Genomic DNA, 15,505 nt, shown 5'->3' on the forward strand with positions numbered 1-15,505 from the left:
CGGATCTGTGGCATCTCACGGTAGGCCAACCGTGGGCACTACCAGACCGTCCAGATCTGCTGTCTCAAGGGCCGTTTTTCCATCTGAATTCTGCGGCCCTGAACCTGACTGTGTGGCCATTGAGTCCTGGATCCTAGCGGCCTCAGGTTTATCTCAGGGAGTTGTTGCCACAATGAGACAGGCTAGAAAACCATCCTCAGCTAAGATCTATCACAGGACGTGGAAGATATTCTTAGCGTGGTGCTTGGCTCAAGGGTTTTCTCCCTGGCCATTTGCATTGCCAATTTTTCTTTCCTTCCTGCAGTCTGGGTTGGAAAAAGGTTTGTCCCTTAGCTCGCTTAAGGGTCAAGTCTCCGCGTTATCCGTATTCTTTCAGAAGCGCTTGGCACAGCTTTCTAAAGTACGCACGTTTCTCCAAGGAGTTTGTCATATCGTTCCTCCTTACAGACGGCCATTGGAACCCTGGGATCTGAACAAGGTTCTCCTTGCTCTTCAAAAGCCGCCTTTCGAGCCTTTGAAAGAGGTTCCCCTTTCTCGGCTTTCACAAAAGGTAGTTTTTCTTGTAGCGGTCACGTCTCTTCGAAGAGTGTCCGAGCTGGCGGCGTTATCTTGCAAATCTCCCTTCCTGGTATTTCACCAAGACAAGGTAGTACTGCGTCCAATTCCAGAGTTTTCTCCCAAGGTGGTTTCTTCCTTTCATCTCAATCAGGATATCACTTTGCCATCTTTGTGTCCGCATCCAGTTCACCAATTTGAAAAGGGTTTACATCTGTTGGACCTGGTGAGAGCACTCAGGATTTACATTTCTCGCACGGCGCCTCTACGCCGTTCGGATGCGCTCTTTGTCCTAGTCGCTGGTCAGCATAAGGGATCGCAAGCTTCCAAATCCACCCTGGCGCGGTGGATCAAGGAACCAATTCTTCACACATACCGTTCTGCTGGGCTTCAGATTCCATCTGGACTGAAGGCCCATTCTACCAGAGCCGTTGGTGCGTCCTGGGCGTTGAGGCATCAGGCTACGGCTCAGCAAGTGTGCCAGGCGGCTACCTGGTCGAGTCTGCACACGTTTACCAAACACTATCAAGTGCATACCTACGCTTCGGCAGACGCCAGCCTAGGTAGACAGGTCCTTCAGGCGGCGGTGGCCCACCTGTAGGAAGAGGCTGTATGACAGCCCGTTCATGTGGTATCTTTTTACCCACCCAGGGACTGCTTTTGGACGTCCCACTGTCTGGGTCTCCCAATTAGGAGCGAAAAAGAAGAAGGGAATTTTGTTTACTTACCGTAAATTCCTTTTCTTCTAGCTCCAATTGGGAGACCCAGCACCCGCCCTATCTGTTTTTAGGGTTTCGTTTTTTCGGGTGCACATGTTGTTCACGTTGTTTCTTAAGTTCTCCGATCTAGTTATCGGATTGAATTTGTTTTTGAAACTGTTATTGGCTTTCCTCCTTCTTGCTTTGGTACTAAAACTGAGGAATCTGTACTCCTACGGGAGGGTGTATAGCCAGAAGGGGAGGGGCCTTACACTTTTAAGTGTAGTTCTTTGTGCGGCCTCCAGAGGCAGTAGCTATACACCCACTGTCTGGGTCTCCCAATTGGAGCTAGAAGAAAAGGAATTTACGGTAAGTAAACAAAATTCCCTTCTTTCTTTGTCGCTCTATTGGGAAACCCAGACAATTGGGGTGTATAGCTTCTGCCTCCGGAGGCCACACAAAGTATTACACTTTAAAAAGTGTAACCCCTCCCCTCTGCCTATACACCCTCCCGTGCATCACGGGCTCCTCAGTTTTATGCTTTGTGTGGAAGGAGGCACACATCCACTCATGCATTCTCATTTTAGTTATATCGGTTGGAAGAAAAGAGGGCCCCCACGGGGCCCCCGGCATGTTCCCTTCTCACCCCACTACGTCGGCGGTGCTGTTAAGGTTGAGGTACCCATTGCGGGTACAAAGGCCGGAGCCTCATGCCGTTTCCTTCACCATCCCTTAGCGGCTCTGGGAGAAGTGGGATCCTGAGCGGTCATTCATTTACTGGGACCGGGCTCCCTCCGCAGCCCCTGTGGGAATCTGCCGGACAGGAGTCTTCATCCTCAGGGACCGGGCCCTGCATCTATAAGGTACTCTGTGTCCCCATGGGGACTGTGCATGGAGCGCCTTCTGCCCGGACGCTGCAGCAGCCGCTGATTTGTGAAGACCGGCAGACTTCCGCGCCGACCGCGCCTGCTTGTCGGCTGCGGTCTTAAATTTAGTCCCCGGCTTCATTGCGGCCTAGTAGCAAAACTCCCGCCCCCGGGCCTGTCTGTCAGGGGTAAGGGCGGGACTGCCGACCTGACGTCGGATGTGAGGGCCGGAGCATCCTGTATGTTTCCTCCCCCCTCACTGATCACTGTGGGGACCCCAGATTCCCGCACTTTCCTAGCGCCGCCCACGGCTCCACTCCTCCCCTGAGAGCTCCGGCAGCCATTTTTCTGGCATTCTGCCGGTGGAGGATTATCAGGGAAGAGCTCTGCAGCTCTGGGAGACCTAAGGCAGGGAATCTGGAGGACACACACTCTGCTTTTTAGCGGTCGGTAAGCCACACCGGTCACCCGGTGCTGGTCCCCCTAGGGTGCCGGAATAGATACGTATTCTATATATATATAACTGTTCGGCCGGGCTGTATACCCTTTCCCATATACCCTCAGTGATCACTCTCCTAGGAGACAACAGCATGTCGTCCACAAGGAGCAAAGCTGCTAAGGCACAGGGTTTTTTTGCGACCTGTACCTCTTGTGCGGCTATGTTACCTGCGGGTTCCACCTACCCTCACTGTGAGCAATGCTCGATCCCTGTTTCGCTTGCTCAGCCGGAGCCTCGGTCAATAGTGGGCCCCTCGGCTCAGGTAGACCCCGCTGCTCCCCCTGTCCAGGCAGCAGGGACAGAGTTTGCCGTTTTTGCTGAGAAACTCTCTGAGTCACTTTCACAATCCATGGCTCAGTCTATGGACAAATGGTCTGCCAAGCTGCTAGAAGCTTTGCAGTCCAGACCGGTCCTTACACAGGCCCCGGGCCCTGTTGGATCGTCGCCTCCAGGCCCTTCTCGGTCCGCGCCGCAGCGCGCTCCCAGGTTGGGCCCTAGGTCCCACGTGGAGGACTCCGGCCCAGACCACAGTCCTAGACCGGCTAAGCGGGCTCGCTGGGAATCTTCCCCGACTTCTTCACGCTGCTCGGGTTCCCAGCTTGAGGACTCTCTGGAGGACGAGGCGGAAGTCGCAGCTCAGGGCTCTGACCCTGACGTTGCCCTCAATCTTGATACACCTGAAGGGGACGCCTTAGTAAATGATCTTATCTCGTCCATCAACCAGGTGTTAGATTTATCTCCCCCGCCTCCACCTATAGAGGAGTCGGCTTCTCATCAGGAGAAACACCAGTTTAGGTTCCCCAAACGTACACGGAGTGCGTTTTTCGATCACTCTAACTTCAGACATGCTGTCCAGAAGCCCAGAGCGGTTCCGGACAAGCGCTTTACTAAGCGCCTTACTGACACACGTTACCCCTTCCCCTCTGACGTAGTTAAGGGTTGGGCTCAATGTCCCAAGGTGGATCCTCCAGTCTCTAGATTGGCGGCTAGATCTGTGGTATCGGTTGCAGATGGCTCATCGCTAAAAGATGCCACTAACAGGCAGATAGAGCTCCTGGTGAAATCCATCTATGAAGCCACTGGCGCGTCTTTTGCCCCGGCTTTTGCAGCCGTGTGGGCACTCCAAGCTATCTCAGCTTGACTGGCTGAGATTAATGCGGTCACACGTAATTCTGCTCCGCAGGTTGCGTCTTTGACTTCTCAGGCGTCGGCTTTTTCTTCCTACGCCATGAACGCAGTCCTAGACTCTGCTAGCCGTACAGCGGTGGCATCCGCTAATTCTGTGGCAGTCCGCAGGGCCATGTGGCTGCGCGAATGGAAGGCAGACTCGGCTTCCAAGAGGTTCTTAACCGGTTTGCCGTTTTCTGGCGACCGATTGTTTGGCGAACGATTGGATGAGATTATTAAGGAATCCAAGGGAAAGGACTCCTCCTTACCCCAGTCCAAACCGAAGAGACCTCAGCAACGGAAAATACAATCGAGGTTTCGGTCCTTTCGTCCCTCCGCCAAGTCCCAATCCTCTTCGTCCAACAGGCCGGAGAAAGGCCAGAGGAACTCCTATGCGTGGCGGTGTAAGTCACGCCCCCAAAAAGCCGCCGGAGGCACTGCCTCCAAGGCGGCCTCCTCATGACTCTCGGCATCCCCGAACCGCATCCTCGGTCAGTGGCAGGCTCTCCCGCTTTTGCGACGCCTGGTGGCCACATGTTCAAGACCGATGGGTGAGAGACATTCTGTCTCACGGTTACAGGATAGAGTTCAGCTCTCGTCCTCCGACTCGTTTCTTCAGAAACTCTCCGCCCCCCGCTCGGGCCGACGCACTTTTTTCAGGCAGTGGACGCTCTGAAGACAGAAGGAGTTGTGATCCCCGTTCCCCCTCAGGAACATGGTCGCAGCTTTTACTCCAACTTGTTCGTGGTGCCAAAGAAGGACGGATCATTCTGTCCCATTCTGGACCTCAAGCTACTCAACAGACATGTGAGCACCAGACGGTTTCGGATGGAATCTCTCCGCTCGGTCATCGCATCGATGTCACAAGGAGACTTCCTAGCATCGATCGACATCAAGGATGCTTATCTCCATGTGCCGATCGCACCCAAACATCAACGCTTCTTGCGTTTCGCCATCGGGGACGAACACCTTCAGTTCGTGGCATTGCCTTTCGGCCTGGCGACAGCCCCACGGGTTTTCACCAAAATCATGGCATCCGTTGTGGCGGTCCTACACTCTCAGGGTCACTCGGTGATTCCCTACTTAGACGATCTCCTAGTCAGGGCACCTTCTCGGGTGGCGTGTCAACACAGCCTTACCGTCGCTCTGGCGACTCTCCAGCAGTTCGGGTGGATCATCAACTTCCCAAAATCCAAGTTGACACCGACCCAATCACTGACTTACCTCGGGATGGAGTTTCATACACAGTCAGCGGTAGTCAAGCTACCGCTGGACAAACAGCTTTCTCTGCAGGCAGGGGTGCAATCTCTTCTTCGGGGTCAGTCACACCCCTTGAGGCGCCTCATGCACTTCCTGGGGAAGATGGTGGCAGCAATGGAGGCAGTGCCCTTCGCGCAATTCCATCTGCGGCCACTCCAATGGGACATTCTCCGCAAATGGGACAGGAGGTCGACTTCCCTCGACAGGAACGTCTCTTTCCCTTGCAACCAAGACGTCTCTTCAGTGGTGGCTCCTTCCCAATTCTCTATCGCAGGGAAAATCCTTCCTGCCCCCAACCTGGGCTGTGTTGTCACCACGGACGCGAGCCTGTCAGGGTGGGGAGCGGTTTTCCTCCACCACAGGGCTCAGGGAACCTGGACTCCGATAGAGTCTTCCCTTCAGATCAATGTTCTGGAGATAAGGGCAGTGTATCTAGCCCTATTGGCTTTCCATCGGTGGCTGGAGGGCAGACAGATCCGTATCCAGTCGGACAACGCCACTGCCGTCTCATACATCAACCACCAGGGCGGCACGCGCAGTCGTCATGCCTTCCAGGAAGTCAGGCGAATTCTGCAGTGGGTGGAAGCCACAGCCTCCACGATCTCCGCAGTTCACATCCCGGGCGTAGAAAACTGTGAAGCAGATTTTCTCAGTCGTCAGGGCATGGACGCGGGGGAATGGTCTCTTCACCCAGACGTGTTTCGAGAGATCTGTCGCCGCTGGGGAACGCCGGACGTCGATCTCATGGCGTCACGGCACAACAACAAAGTCCCGGCATTCATGGCACGGTCTCAAGATCACAGAGCTCTGGCGGCGGACGCATTAGTTCAGGATTGGTCGCAGTTTCGACTGCCTTATGTATTTCCTCCTCTGGCGATGCTGCCCAGAGTGTTACGCAAGATCAGGTCCGACTGTCGTCACGCCATTCTCGTCGCTCCAGATTGGCCGAGGCGGTCGTGGTACCCGGATCTGTGGCATCTCACGGTGGATCAACCGTGGGCGCTTCCAGACCGCCCAGACTTGCTGTCACAAGGGCCGTTTTTCCATCTGAATTCTGAGGCCCTCAACCTGACTGTGTGGCCATTGAGTCCTGGCTCCTAGCGTCTTCAGGGTTATCTCAGGAGGTCATTGCCACTATGAGACAAGCCAGGAAGCCAACGTCCGCCAAGATCTATTACAGGTCTTGGCGGATCTTCCTGTCCTGGTGCTCTGATAATGGTTTTACTCCCTGGCCTTTTGCCTTACCCATTTTTCTTTCATTCCTTCAATCCGGAATGGACAAGGGTTTGTCACTCGGCTCTCTCAAGGGACAAGTATCGGCGCTCTCCGTATTTTTTCAAAAGCGTCTGGCCAGGCTTCCGCAGGTCCGCACGTTCCTGCAGGGAGTTTGCCACATAGTCCCACCTTACTAGCGCCCGCTGGAACCCTGGGATCTTAACAGGGTGCTAACGGCTCTTCAGAAACCACCTTTCGAGCCGCTGCGGGATGTCTCTTTATCATGTCTTTCGCAGAAGGTGGCATTTCTAGTGGCAGTTACATCACTCCGAAGAGTGTCGGAGCTTGCAGCGCTGTCATGCAAAGCCCCCTTCCTGGTTTTTCACCAGGATAAGGTGGTTCTGCGTCCTGTCCCGGAATTTCTCCCTAAGGTGGTATCTCCTTTTCATCTCAATCAGGATATTTCCTTACCTTCATTTTGCCCTAATCCAATTCACCAATGTGAAAAGGATTTGCACTCATTAGATCTAGTGAGAGCACTCCGGTTCTACGTGTCTCGCACGGCGCCCCTGCGTCGTTCAGATGCGCTCTTTGTCCTTGTCGCTGGCCAGCGTAAGGGTTCGCAGGCTTCCAAGTCAACCTTGGCTCGGTGGATCAAGGAACCGATTCTTGAAGCTTACCGTTCTTCTGGGCTTCCGCTTCCTTCGGGGCTGAAAGCCCATTCTACCAGAGCCGTGGGTGCGTCCTGGGCATTGCGGCACCGGGCTACGGCTCAGCAGGTGTGTCAGGCAGCTACCTGGTCTAGTCTGCACACTTTCACGAAACACTATCAGGTGCATACCTATGCTTCGGCAGACGCCAGTCTAGGTAGACGAGTCCTTCAGGCGGCGGTTGCCCACCTGTAAGAGGGAGTTGTGTCGGCTCTTTTTATCGAGGTATTCTTTTACCCACCCAGGGACTGCTTTTGGACGTCCCAATTGTCTGGGTCTCCCAATGGAGCGACAAAGAAGAAGGGAATTTTGTTTACTTACCGTAAATTCCTTTTCTTCTAGCTCCTATTGGGAGACCCAGCACCCGCCCCTGTTCCCTTCGGGCTGGTTGTTCTTTTGTGTACACATGTTGTTCATGTTGAATTGTTCTTTTGGTTCATGGTTTTCAGTTCTCCGAACATCCTTCGGATTGAATTTACCTTAGACCAATTTATAAGTTTCCTCCTTCCTGCTTTTGCACCAAAACTGAGGAGCCCTTGATGCACGGGAGGGTGTATAGGCAGAGGGGAGGGGTTACACTTTTAAAGTGTAATACTTTGTGTGGCCTCCGGAGGCAGAAGCTATACACCCCAATTGTCTGGGTCTCCCAATAGGAGCTAGAAGAAAAGGAATTTACGGTAAGTAAACAAAATTCCCTTCTTCCCAGTTAATTGATAGACCTGAGTACTTCCCAAATTCTTGTATAACCCCCATTGCTCTTGGCAGTGATGATGTTGCATTGACCAGAAAAAGGAGTGTGTTGTCTGCATACAACGCTATTTTTTCCTCCTGACCACCCCTCCTGAACCCTGTTATGTCTGGATTGGATCTAACCATTGCCGCCATAGGCTCAACGGCCAGAGCAAATAGTAAGGGGGATAGCTGGCATCCCTGGCGGGTGCCCCTACCTAGGTGGAAAGGAGAGGTAATGCATCCATTAACTTTGATCCTAGCAGTAGGGTTATTATATAGAAGTCTTACCCAGGAAATAAAGTCCCTCCCAAGTCCAAATCTGTCAAGTACTGTCCAGAGAAACTCCGACTCAATAGAGTCGAAAGCCTTAGCGGCGTCTAGGGAGCAATTTACTCTATCCTCGGAGTTATCAACTGGCAATTGTAAGTTAAGGTGTAACCGTCATATATTCACTGCCGTTGATCTGGAAGGCATGAACCCCGACTGGTCCGAATGGATTAGTGAAAGTATAACTTTATTAAGTCTGGAAGCTAGTACTTTAGCTATTATTTTGATATCTGTAGATAGCAGAGAGAGAGATCTATAAGAGTCAGGGATGAGGGAATCCTTGCCCCCCCCCATCCTTAATTTTGTTACGTACCCAAGATAAAGCAAACAGATGGGAGCTTTTATTCTCAGACTGGGGAGGCCCATGGTTGCAACTGAGGGAAGCCTCTGAGTTGGCCCTCCTCCACAATATGTGTGAATCTATTTATCCCTCTCAAAGCCCAGCTCCCAAACCCCTCTAAACGATGCAAGTTAGGTAACCATGGAGTTCTCCATATAGAGGTGTATTGTGAAATTCCCTGAATGTCTTGTAGTTTTTTAGTTTTATCCCAAAGTTTTTGGATTAGTAATAGGGTTGGGCAACTATTAGCAGCAGCTCCGAAGCCTCCTGCCTAAATCCTCCCCTGCCTAAAAATAGCAACCCGCAGCCACCCCGGCTCTCTACTCTGCTAATCCCCATTGCCGTGGAGTAGGGGTTAATGGCAGCTGTGATTTGGCAAAAAAATCACAGGGGTCATCAAGACTGAGGTTAGTAATGGGGGAGAGGTCTGTCAGAAGTCTATGATATTAGGATATCCTAATATGTTATACTCTACCTACAGTTTGCAGGCGCATGAGAATTTTAAAAAAAAAATAACAAAAATCAGTCACACAGTGGAGGATATCCACAATTTAAATTGATCAGAATGTATATATTTGAAGCATATATTAACCTTTGTTTCACACTTTTCAATGGAGAAATGAATGGCCCATTATATATGTTCAATAAATGTATTATTTTCTTGTCATTTTCTAGTTGCGTCATACTCATGTCCAGGACAGTGAAGCAGGAGGTATCACTCAGCAGATAGGTGCAACCAATGTGCCCTTGGATGCTATAAAAGAACAGACAAAAATGGTTAAAAATGTAAGTACTACATGAAGTGATGGCTGCATTAAAATATCTGCACAATCCATGTGCCTATTGGCTAATTAATACCCATTCTGTAATGAACAGTTTTCTGTATGTTGTCATCTTTAATTCAGTTTGATAAGGAGAATATGAAGATTCCAGGAATGCTCATCATTGATACACCTGGCCACGAGTCTTTCAGGTATCATCTTGTCCACTACTTCTGACTTTTCACTAAACTGTTTTCTCCCACCAAGCTTAGATAAGACTTGTGAGCATTTTATGGCGCAAACTCATGTAACATATTCCCTATATGGCTGCTTTTTTCCATGAAGGTGAATAACTGCACTACAAGACAGGAGGAGTAATGTGTCTGGAAGAAAGCAGTCGTGCTTCTATTCTGCGACCCCTCTAAAGCTCCCCATGCACACTAGACCTGTGTCGGCCCAACCCGATGATATCAAATGGTTCAGCCAACACGCTAATGTGTATAGAGGTGGCGTCAATCTATTGAGGAGATATTGATCAGCCACCTCCAATTTTGGACCGTCGATCGTATTGTTTTCCTTGTGAAAGCTCTTTCATAGAGAACACAGGAGCAGTTGGCAATACAAGTGCTCCAGTGTACAGGGTAGTTAGCTGAGATGGATGTCCAAGAAATGATCATCCGAAGCCTTGTTCGACCGACAGCCACCTAATGTGTGTGGTGGGCTTTAACTCCTATTTCTTGCTACTTTTCTGTAATGCTGGCTGTGTTTAGCTAGTCGAAAATATGTTCACTGAAGACAATCTTGTCATATGTCGTGCGTAATATTTGTCTTGACTCCGTTTCTTTGTGCATGGATATAACTCCTGATATAACTAATTCTCATATTGTTTGTTAATTTTCAAGTAATCTGAGGAACCGTGGAAGCTCTTTATGTGACATAGCTATCCTGGTAGTAGATATCATGCACGGGTTGGAGCCACAGACAATTGAATCATTAAACTTATTGAAGAATAAGAAGTGTCCTTTTGTGGTAGCACTAAATAAGGTAAGGCGCCTTTTTATCTTAACCCCTTCAGCCCCCGGGCACTTTCCGTTTGTTTTTTGCTCCCCTTCTTCCGAGAGGCGTAACTTTTTTATTTTTCCATCAATCTTGCCATATGAGGGCTTGTGTTTTGCGGGACGAGTTGTACTTTTAAATGAAACCATAAGTTTTACCATATAGTGTACTGGAAAACGGCAAAAAAATTCCAAGTGCGGAAAAATTGCAAAAAATGGGATCATACAATAGTTTTTGGGATATTTTATTCACCGTGTTCACTATATGGTAAAACGGAGCTATCTATGTGATGCCTCAGGTCGGTGCGAGTTTGTAGACACCAAACATGTATAGGTTTACTTGTATCTAAGGGGTTAAAAAAAATTCACAAGCTTGTCCAAAAAACGTGGCGCACGTTTTGCGCCATTTTCCAAAACCCGTAGCGTTCTAATTTTTCAGGATCTGAGGCTCAGTGATGGCTTATTTTTTGCGTCTCGACCTGACGTTATTAACGGTACAATTTTTGCGCAGATGCTACGTTTTGATCGCCTGTTATTGCATTTTGCGGCGACCAAAAAAAAACGTAATTTTGGCGTTTGGAATTTTTTTGCCGCTACGCCGTTTACTGATCAGATTCATTGATTTTATATTTTGATAGATCGGGCATTTCTGAACGTGGCGATACCAAATATGTGTGTATTTTTTAATTTCTTTGTCGCTCCATTGGGAGACCCAGACAATTGGGTGTATAGCTTCTGCCTCCGGAGGCCACACAAAGTATTACACTTTAAAAAGTGTAACCCCTCCCCTCTGCCTATACACCCTCCCGTGGATCACGGGCTCCTCAGTTTTATGCTTTGTGTGGAAGGAGGCACACATCCACTCATGCATTCTCATTTTAGTTATATCGGTTGGAAGAAAAGAGGGCCCCCACAGGGCCCCCGGCATGTTCCCTTCTCACCCCACTACGTCGGCGGTGTTGTTAAGGTTGAGGTACCCATTGCGGGTACAAAGGCCGGAGCCTCATGCCGTCTCCTTCACCATCCCTTAGCGGCTCTGGGAGAAGTGGGATCCTGAGCGGTCATCCATTTACTGGGACCGTGCTCCCTTCGCAGCCCCTGTGGGAATCTGCCGGACCGGAGTCTATTCAACCTCAGGGACCGGGCCCTGCAACTCTAAGGTACTCTGTGTCCCCATTGGGGACTGTGCAGGGAGCGCACCTCCCTCCCGGACGCTGCGGCAGCTGCTGAATTGAGAAGGCCGGCGGACTTCCGCGCCGACCGTGCCTGCTTATCGGGTGCGGTCTCAAATTTAGTCCCCGGCTTCAGCGCGGCCTAGTCGCAAAAATCCCGCCCTCAGGCCTGCCTGTCAGGGGTAGGGGCGGGACTGCCGACCTGACGTCGGATGTGAGGGCTGGAGCATCCTGCATGTTTCCTCCCCCCTCACTGATCACTGTGGGGACCCCAGATTCCCGCACTTTCCTCGCGCCGCCCACGGCTCCACTCCTCCCCTGAGAGCTCCGGCAGCCATTTTTTGGGCATTCTGCCGGTGGAGGATTCTCAGGAACAGCTCTGCAGCTCCAGGGGACCTAAGGCAGGGAATCTGGAGGACACACACATGCCACTTGTTAGCGGTCGGTAAGCCACACCGGTCACCCGGTGCTAGTCCCCCCTAGGGTGCCGGAATAGATACATATTTATATATATATTTCTTTGTCGCTCCATTGGGAGACCCAGACAATTGGGTGTATAGCTTCTGCCTCCGGAGGCCACACAAAGTATTACACTTAAAAGTGTAAACCCCTCCCCTCTGCTATACACCCTCCCGTGCATCACGGGCTCCTCAGTTTTCATGCTTTGTGCGAAGGAGGCTGACATCCACGCATAGCTCCACATCTTAGTCAGCAGCAGCTGCTGACTAGGTCGGATGGAAGAAAAGAGGGCCCATAACAGGGCCCCCAGCATGCTCCCTTCTCACCCCACTCTGGTCGGCGGTGTTGTTAAGGTTGAGGTACCCATTGCGGGTACATAGGCAGGAGCCACATGCTGTTTTCCTTCCCCATCCCTATAGGGCTCTGGGTGAAGTGGGATCCTAATCGGTCTCCAGGCACTGGGACCGTGCTCCCTCCGCAGCCCCTGGGGAATCTGCTGGATAGGAGCCGAGTATCATCAGGGACAAGGCCCTGCTACTGTGAGGTACTCTGTGTCCCCGTGGGGACCGCGCATGGAGCGCTTGTGCCATACACACTGCAGCACTGCTGGGTGTGTTAGTGCGCCGGGGACTACCGCGCCGGTCGCGCTTATATGCCGGCCGCGCTTATAACTTTAGTCCCCGGCTTTTGCGGCCTAGTTTCGCTTATTCCCGCCCACAGGCCTGCCAGTCAGGGGAAGGGCGGCGGGACGCTGCACAAGACGTCAGTGCTGAGGGCTGGAGCATACTCTGTATCCTCCTCCCCCCTCACTCAGCACAGTGGGGCACTAGATTCCCGCACTTTCTAGGGCACGCCCACGGCCCCCTCCTCCCCACAGAACGCCGGCAGCCATTCCTGTCAGCAATTCTGACGCTGGAGAGGAGAGACAACACTGGGAGGCCTAGGCAGGGATTCTGGTGATCACACAACCGCTTGTGCGGTCGGTAAGCAGCACCTGAGGTGCTGGCCCCACTGAGTGCCGAAGTGTAATATATATATATATATATATATATATATATATATATACACTTGTATGCTTGATTTACACTGTATGGTCGCACTGTGCATTTTTGGCTACTACTGGAGAAGCCGTACAGTCCAGGCTGGTGATTCAGCCCGGGCACTGTTCAATCATTAAACCGCCCCCGGACCTGCCAGTCAGGGGGAAGGGCGACACAGTCGGGCTGACGCCGACAGTGAGGGCCGGAGCACACTTCGCTGTCCTCCGCCCCCCTCACTAAGCACGCTGATCCCCGCAAGTTACTCAGTGTCCCCTTGGGGACGGTGCAGAGAGCACCTTGGCCTCAGACTTGGCGACCACCGCGCCGACCGCGCCTGCTTGCCGGCCGCGGTCTGTAACTTTAGCTCCCGGCTTTTGCGGCCTAGCGCCTTAAACTCCCGTCCCTGGCCCTGCCAGTCAGGGGGAAGGGCGGGACGGTCAGTCGGAGGCTAGCAGTGAGGGCTGGAGCACACTTGGTGTCCTCCGCCCCCCTCACTTTTCACTCAGGGGTACCAGATTCCCGCACTTTTGGGGTTATGCCCACGGCTCCCCCCTCCACTATATACGCCGACAAGCCATATTTTCAGCAGCACATACTGCTTCAGGGTCGGTACACCAGGGGGTTTCTTCTCGATGCTGGGCCCCCTAGAGTGATGAACTGTATATGTGATGAACTGTATATATGGATATATAATGTTTGTATGCAGTTTCACAGTTCGGCTGTACCATATGTATCCTCAGTGGTCACTGTGAACATTGCTCGCGGGCCATGTGGCACCTCGCTCAGCCGGAGACGGGGGCACTGGTTGAGCTCCGCCGGCGTTCCCTGTCCAGGCGGCAGGGACAGAGTTGCAGTTTTTGCTGAGAAACTCTCTGGGCCATTTTCACTATCCATGTTTCAGGCTATGGACAAATGGTCGGCTAAGAGACTAGGAGTTTGCAGTCCAGACCGGCCCCTTACACAGGCCCCGGGCACTGCGGGATCGCCCCAGGCCTCTATCGGTCTGCGACGAAGCGTGTTCCTGGGGTGGCCTCTAGTTATTACGTGGTGAACTCCAGCACGAACCGCAGTCCCGGTCCGGCTAAGCAGCCTTGCTTGGAATCTTCCCCGACTTCTCCAAGGGTCTCAGCTTGAGGACCCTCTAGAGGATGGGGCGGGAGGTCGCAACCCAGGACTCTGTCCGGACGTGGCTCTTAAGGCTTCACAGATACTGTCCAGAAGCAATTCTTTCCCGGACAAGCGTTTTACTGAACGCCTTATAACACACACGTTGTCCCTTCCCCTCTGACGTTGTTAAGGCTTGGGCTCAGTGTCATAAGGTGCCCTCCAGCCTCTTGACTGGCGGCTAGATCAGTAGTAGCAGTGGCTGGCGAGTCCACGCTCAAGAATGCCACGGACAGACAGATAGAACTCCTAATGAGATCCATCTATGAAGCCATAGGCGCGTCCGTTGCCCAGCCTTTGCAGGGGTGGGCACTCCAGGCTATCTCAGCTGCTCTGTCTGAGATCAATGCGGTCTTCCGGTGCTCCGCAATTAGCGTCTTTGACGTTTCAGGCGGTGGTATTTTCATCCTCCGCCGTGCACAGAGAATCTTTTCTGCATCCAGGTCAGGGGAGTGGTCCCCACATGGCCAAGACCGATGTAGGAGGCATTCTGTCTTACGGTCACAGGATAGAGCTCAGTTCTCGTCCTCCGACTCGTTGCTTCAGAGCATCTCCGTCCCCCGAGCGAGCCGAGGCACGTTTCCAGGCGGTGAACACTCCAAAAGCAGGAGGAGTTGCGATCCTCGTTCCCCTTCAAGAACGTAGTCGCGGCTTTTTACTCCAGCTTGTTCGTGGTACCAGATAGGACGGATCACTCCGGCCCGTTCTGGACTTCACACTGCTCAAACGGACAGGGAACCTGACGGTTCCGGATGGAATTTCTCCGCTTGCCATCGCCCTTGATGGCCCCAAGGAGGCTTCTTAGCGTCAATCGGACATCAGGGATACTTATCTCCACGTGCCGATTGTACAGAATATCAGCGTTTCCTGCGCTGCGCCTAGCGGTCCTACTATCTCAGGCAATGTACTGGTCAAGGCCCCCTCTCGGGTGGCATGGCATCACAGCCTGAACATTGTTCTAGAGACTCTCCCAGAGATTCGGGTGGTTCATCAATTTTTCCCAAAGTCAAAATTGACACCGGCACAATCACTGACATATCTCGGCATGGAGTTTCATACTCTATCAGCGATAGTTGAAGCTTCCGCTGGACAAACAGCGTTCACTACAGACAGGGGTGCAATCGCTCCTTCGAGCCCAGTCACACCCTTTGAGGCGCCTCATGCATTTCCTACAGAAGTTGGTGGCAGCAATGGAGGCAGCTCCGTTTGCGCAGATTCATCTGCGCCCACTTCAATGGGACTTTCTCCACAAATGGGACAGCGTCCCTTCGACAGGAAACGTTGCTCCTTCTCGGGCAGCCAAGGCCTCCCTTCAGTGGCGGCTTCTTCCCACTTCTTCTCGAAGGAAAAGTCCTTCCTGCCCACATCCTGGGCTGTGGTCACGGCGGACGCGGAGTCTGTCAGGGGGTCTTCCTCCGCCACAGGGCTCAGGGTACATGTACTCAGCAGAGTCCTCCCTACAGATCAATGTTCTGGAGGGAAGGG

General features: G+C 52.2%; 1 protein-coding gene across 3 annotated transcripts in view; it reads left to right on the forward strand.

The window, feature by feature from the left end:
- The window catches only part of EIF5B (eukaryotic translation initiation factor 5B), a 181,880-nt gene that overhangs the window by 85,444 nt on the left and 80,931 nt on the right, over positions 1–15,505 (forward strand). For all 3 annotated transcript variants that reach the window (XM_075336406.1, XM_075336407.1, XM_075336408.1), the window contains 3 exons: positions 9,045–9,155; positions 9,275–9,342; positions 10,033–10,174. In XM_075336406.1, coding sequence (XP_075192521.1) covers positions 9,045–9,155; positions 9,275–9,342; positions 10,033–10,174 — 321 coding nt within the window. The remainder of the gene's footprint in view (positions 1–9,044; positions 9,156–9,274; positions 9,343–10,032; positions 10,175–15,505) is intronic.

The sequence above is a fragment of the Anomaloglossus baeobatrachus genome, chromosome 2, assembly GCF_048569485.1.
Source record: "Anomaloglossus baeobatrachus isolate aAnoBae1 chromosome 2, aAnoBae1.hap1, whole genome shotgun sequence".
In the NCBI taxonomy this organism is placed as follows: Eukaryota; Metazoa; Chordata; class Amphibia; order Anura; family Aromobatidae; genus Anomaloglossus; species Anomaloglossus baeobatrachus.